This window comes from Elephas maximus, chromosome 20 (assembly GCF_024166365.1).
Source record: "Elephas maximus indicus isolate mEleMax1 chromosome 20, mEleMax1 primary haplotype, whole genome shotgun sequence".
In the NCBI taxonomy this organism is placed as follows: Eukaryota; Metazoa; Chordata; class Mammalia; order Proboscidea; family Elephantidae; genus Elephas; species Elephas maximus.
This window is the reverse complement of record NC_064838.1, coordinates 62,169,847-62,175,907: the sequence shown is the minus strand read 5'-3', so window position 1 is coordinate 62,175,907 and position 6,061 is coordinate 62,169,847. Positions and strand designations below refer to the sequence as shown.

Sequence of the window (6,061 nt, the reverse complement as noted above, 5' to 3'; positions counted from 1 at the left end):
TTAAAACTCTTAATTACTGCCTTTAAAAAAAAAAAAAAAACCACTGATAAAAATGTATGCAATAATTCAATTATCTTCCTGCCAGCCATAAATACATTTTCTCCTTCAAGTGCAGGGGAAAAAAGGGGGGGTGAAGGGGCAGAGAAACTGTATTATGCAAACATTATGAATAGTCATATAATGAAGACATCTGTAACATAACTAACAGGGTATGAACACTTTACCTTGGTTTCTAGTTTCCCTCTTTGGAGGTTACATTTAAGCTCTGATTCATATTAAATTCTTCCACTAAAGTAACTAACTTCCTTTTCAGACTTAAAACAAGTTTCATTAAACACATCTATTTCCATTTTAAATCACACACAAGTGCTATGTGATCAGAGGGATGTGAAACGCTAGGTAAGGCCTGGTGGGTGGTAACTTCTTCATGACTAGGCAATGGAATCACCTGTTCAACATCTAAAGCATTTAAGTCAATGAAAATATAATCCAGACATCCATGAAAGCCACCAACGTAATTTGTGTAAGCAGGTTCACCACACGCACTTTTCAGTTTGAAGAAATGGGTCAGAGACATGTTGCATCTTTCCTCTTCCCCATTGGAAGCCCAGTCTTCATGTTCCTCTGGAATGCTGCCACTGATGACAAAATGATACATTCCTGTTGATGGCGTACTGTTAAAGTCCCCACAGAATATAACTGGTATGCCAGGATAGAGGTCACATGAGACATGTCTAATGTGAGCCAAGGCTACTGCCATCTGAATGAGACGGATGTACCCACCTAGGAATATAAAAGACATAAATGGAAGTACTTTTTTAAAGTTGTCTTTAAGTAAAAAAGAAAAGAAAAAAAAAACTTACAAACTACAGTATCTGCGGGACATTTAAGATACACATTTGTGTAAAACAGCTTTACCAACCTTAATTTAAGTCACCGTGTTTAAGTCATTTGTAAAACCAAATAAAACATACCTTTTGGATGCCAGTAGAGATGGGTATTAGCGACACAAATCTTTTTAGAAGAGTCATTTGTAGACTGAAGAACTAAAACCTAAAATAAACAAAGTGCCAAGAGTTCATTTGGTGTCTGCCAATCTCCCGAATGCTTTTTATTCAAGACTGTATGATGAACTGACATTTTATTCTGTATCTTTACTGATGGTGTAAGACAGCAGTTATGAAATACGATTTCTGCTATATAAGCTTAAGTGCACACATGAATAGAACTCGGCATGACATATTTTAGTAACAGTCCAAAACATAAAAGCTAGTCCGAAAAGAATAAATTTTAGACAAAACTAAGGTTGGAGGCAGTTCTCGTGGTTAAGAGCAGGCTTTGGAGTCAGGCACACTTAGGTTTAAATATCCACTCTACCATTTACAACAGTGTGACTTGGGGAGAGACATTTACATTCTCTAAGCCACCTTCATCATAGGTAAGAAGAGACAACACCAGCCCCCACATAGGGGGTGGTCCTGTAGATTCAATTAAATGAGCTAACTGGAGGAACGTGAAACACAATAGGTACTCAGAAAAATGGCAGCTATACTATTACTATGCACAAAATCAATTACCTAAAGACACTGGGCAAACACACCAATTAATACGTTTTAAAAACTGAGATAGCCTTAAACTGAGTAGCAGTTAACACTCTGCCCGGTGATTATGGCGTATATAACTGAGTTGGGGGAGAATCCTGGCTCCACACTTGTATAAACTCGGTTAAGTAAACTTGACTGTTTCCTCGATTACCATGAAGATTAAATGAGACAATCATAAAGAATAACTAAATTTATGGAGCACTTCATGAAACTTGACAAGGCATTTAAAGTCAAGCACTCTAAAATGCGTCGGAACAGTGCCTGGCAAACAGAAAGACAATATTAGTTATTACTATTTTCTTATATTTAGTTAGTATCGGCCTGTCCTGCTAGTGGAAACCCTGGGTGGCGTAGTGGTTAAGAGCTACTGCTGCCAACCAAGAGGTCGGCACCTTGAATCCACCAGGAGCTCCTTGGAAACTATGGGGCAGTTCTATTCTGACCTATAGGGTCACTATGAGTCGGAATCGACTCCACGGCAGTGGGTTTGGTTTTGGTTTTGGTTTTCTCCCACTAGACTGTAAGCACTATGAAAGTCCCTGTTTGTCCTGTTAACGGCAACCTTCAGCCTGCCTGGCACACTGGAGGTGCTCAATAAATATCTGCTGAATGAATGAAAGCCAGGGGCTGTGCTGGAGATCCAAGCGTGAACACCTTCCAATAAAATCTGGATCATTTCATCTCAGTTCTAACCCCCCTGCCTTCCAGGCCCCTAAAAACGGACGGGTATGTGCAGAACCAGGCGCAGCTACATTACCTGCAGGACAGAAGACCTCTGGAACACCCTTTCCTGCGCTGCTGGGTATAAAACTAGTTTCTCTAGCAGTTCTTTGTGAAGTGGGTCGGACTCCAAGGCTTCGTGGAAAGAAATGTCATGTTGGCTAAGGAGGCTGAACTTGGACTTTCGGTAGAAGGTGGCCAGACCTTCGTGCTGCTTGATTCGAAACACGCCCTCCAGCCCGAAGGCCTCGAGGGCGGGCACCAAGCTGTCGGAGAAGACCGCGCGGTCCACCTCCTGCAAGCAGATGAGGTCGGCGTTATAGCCTGTGAGCTCCTTCTGGATGAGGTTCTGGCGGTAGTCGAGCTCCAGGGCGTAGGGGGCACAGTACGGGTACAGGACCGTCCGTGAGAATTCAGTCTGGGCGTAGGTGTCGGCCAGGAGGTTGTAGGAGACGGTTCGGATGAGAGAGCCGTCCGTCACCTTCTTGGTGTAGAGATGCCGGTGGTCAAAGGTGCAGGTGCCGGGCCCAGCCTCCACGGGGCACACACTTTCCAGCTCCCGGCTTGGCCCGAAGCGCTGACCATTGCCCGGGGTGCAATGAAACTTGAGCCGTAGCCCGATGTCGGCATTGGACGGGGTGTAGACGCGCTCGTTCACACCCGTCTCTGTCCAGGTAGGGGAGGACGAGGAGGGGGGTAACGACGAGGGGCCCTCGCCCTCAGGCTCGGTGGCTCCTGGCTTGGCTTCCCTGTACCAGCGGAAGAGGCAGCTGGCGGGATCCCCAAATTCGACGCTGAGCTTGGGGCACACGGGGAAGCCGGCCATGATGTAGCGCGGCAACTGCAGCTCGGTGAAGGCGGGTGGGTTGCGCTCCACCTTGTACTTGACGTCGCCGATCTGCAGCACCGCGCCGTCCTGCCAGGCATCCACGTTGAGCACGTCCTCGGCCACCGCCTCCTCTCGGTAGTACAGCTTCACCACCGGTTCGCAGGGCGCGGCCGGCTCGGGCCCAGGCCCAGGCCCTGCACCGGCCGCGCCGCCGCTCGCGTTCGGCCGGTTCTTCCTGCTCTTCTTGGCGGCGACGGCCTTGGCATGGCCCTTGAGGGCGTTGGTGGCGATCCGGCTAAGGACCCGACCCAGCGGCTCGCTCTGGTCTCGCTGCATATTCTTGTGGCTGCCGTCGGCCAGCGCGAACGACAAACTCAGCTTGGGCTCCGAAGGTACGCAGCGCACTACCGCGCGCTCCATAGCTCGTGCCACTGCCTCAGTCACCGACTCGGCCCGGCCGCGCCGCTCCACCGCCGTCCGAACCCCACGAAGCGCGGAGCGGGCGCCTGGGAGTCTCCACATGAACCTGTCGGTCAAGAAGCTGACGAGACCGGCGGCCAAACGGTGCCAGAGCGTCAACCGCAGAGAAGCTGCACTCGCCTGCTCCGAGACCCATTCAGTCCCTGCGACTTCCGGTCGCCAAGCAGAGAGTGCGCGATGCTCCCGCAGCGCACTTTCGCCAGACCCGCTCGCCTGTTCCTCTTTTCCATACGCCCACCTATCTCGAATTTCTCTCAGCTTAATTTTTATCCCCAATAATAGTTAGAGTCAGGAAAAAATTAAGAGCATTTAGAGGTTTCAGAGAAAAATATTAGGCTCCGCAGTTTTGTCGAAAGTGCAGTCCGGATGCAGGCGTGAAGGTGGCCAAACCGGAAGTGGTTGGGGCGGTGTAGCGGTTCCGCCGGCGCTGAGGAAGGTGGGGCCTCGCATGAACTGAAGTCGCCGTGCGGTGTTCTAGCGCGGCCGTGGGCTGGAGTGCAAGAGGGCGTCGGGAGCTCTGCCGGCATTGCCAGCCTGGCTGGGAACGTGGGAAAGTGTCGCTCAAGTCCTCTCCACTGCGCTGCACACCTAGCTCGCCTTTTTCCGAGGTGTGGTGGAGTCGCGTCAGGTCGGGCCAGCTCCCTCATGCCGAGCTGAGCCTTTGTGGTAGCTAATAACAACAAACAATACATAATAATTCCAATTTACTGAGCGCTGAATATACCAAGAACTCTACGCATAGTATCACATATGAACCTTACAGATTTTCTGAAGTAGCTCCCCTTATCCAACTCTTCAAGATACGAGGTTCAGAGAGATTAAGTTGTCTGCGCAAGGTCACCCAGCTAGTAAATTAACAGAAACAAAAAGTAACGACAAATCGCAAAAAGCTGCGCCTTTTTAATTGGTAAAGAGATAGGAACCAAATAGCCAAACCCGTTGTCAGGAGCAGATTCCGACTCATGGAGACCCCAAGTGTGAAAGATTAGAACTGAACTCCATAGGATTTTCTTGGCTGTAATATATATGACAGCAGATAGCCAGGCCTTTCTTTCACCGCACAACTGGGTGGGTTCAACCGTCCCACTTTGGGTTAGTAGTCAGTGACAACCGTTTTCGCCACCCAGAGACCTTAAGGAGATAACCCACTGCTCTGGAGCTGGTTCCCACTCACAGCGACCCTATATAGGACAGAGTAGAGCTACTACATAGTTTCCAAGGAGCGGCAGGTTGATTTGAACTGCCCACCTTTTGAATAGCAGCCGAGCTCTTAATCACTGTGCCACCAGGGCCCCTTGAGGAGACAGGAGAACTTTTTAAATTTAGAGTTACCAGATTTAACAAAAATACAGAACAAAAAAACTCCAAAACCTGTTGCCATCAAGTCGATTCCTACTCATAGTGACCCTATAGAATGAAGTAGAACTGCCTAATAGGGTTTCCAATGCTGTAAATCTTTACAGAAGCAGACTGCCACATCTTTCTCCTGTGAAGCAGCTGGTGGGTTCGAACTGCTGAGCTTTTGGTTAGCAGCTGAGCACTTTAACCATTGTGCCACGAAAACAAAAAAACCAAACCTATTGCCATGGAGTCAATTCTGAATCATAGCCAAAACCAAAAGCCAAACCCATCGCTGTGGAGTCGATTACGACTCATAGCCAAAACCAAAAGCCAAACCCGTTGCCACCAAGTCCATTCTGACTCATAGCAACCCTATAGGACAGAGTAGAACTGCCCCATATGGTTTCCAAGGAGCACCTGGTGGATTTGAACTGCCGGCCTTTTGGTTAGCAGCCGTAGCTCTTAACCACTACACCACCCGGGTTTCCAACTCATAGCCAGGGCTCCTTAAATAGAGGACGCCCAGTTAAAGTCGAATTTCAGATAAACAAGGAATAATGGGACATACTTATTCTAAAAAATATTTCCTTGTTCTTCTGAAGTTCAAATTTTAACTGGGCATCCTGAATTTTGTCTGGTAACCCTATTTCTGTTGGAGGCCTTGAAGCATAAATGAACTCGGTTTGTTTGTAGAACAGAAAGCAGTCCAGTGTGCATGGAACGCAGCGAGCCCAGGGAAGTGGGAGGTAGGAAAGACAGGCAGCCACTAGATCCTGTGGCACAGCTAGGCCTTGGTATGTAGTTCTGGATTTTCTTTTAAGTAAAAAGAAGCCATTGGAGTTGTTGTTTTGCATGTATTTATGGTGAAATTTTCAATTGAAAAGGAAAAAATAAAAATATTTAGTTGTTTAATTACGGCGAAGAAAGGTTGTTTAACAGTCTAATGCTCATTGGCCTCTGTATAATTTTTATTGTTTTTAAATTTTCATAGAGCCTTAACCCAGAAGAGCATTTATAATGTTTTTAATTAAATTTTTTTAAGATTTTATTGCGCTAAAATATGTATAACAAAATTTGCCACTTTAAC

At 47.3% G+C, this 6,061-nt stretch overlaps 1 protein-coding gene across 1 annotated transcript; it reads right to left on the bottom strand.

Moving 5' to 3' along the window:
- PDE12 (phosphodiesterase 12) lies at nt 1-3,786 on the bottom strand. The gene is made up of 3 exons (XM_049863037.1): nt 2,362-3,786; nt 975-1,053; nt 1-783 (listed from the first exon to the last, which is right to left on the bottom strand). Exons 1-3 carry the CDS (start codon nt 3,673-3,675, stop codon nt 341-343), a joined length of 1,836 nt encoding a protein of 611 aa, XP_049718994.1. The 5' UTR covers nt 3,676-3,786; the 3' UTR covers nt 1-340.
- Between the last annotated feature and the right edge of the window lie 2,275 nt (nt 3,787-6,061).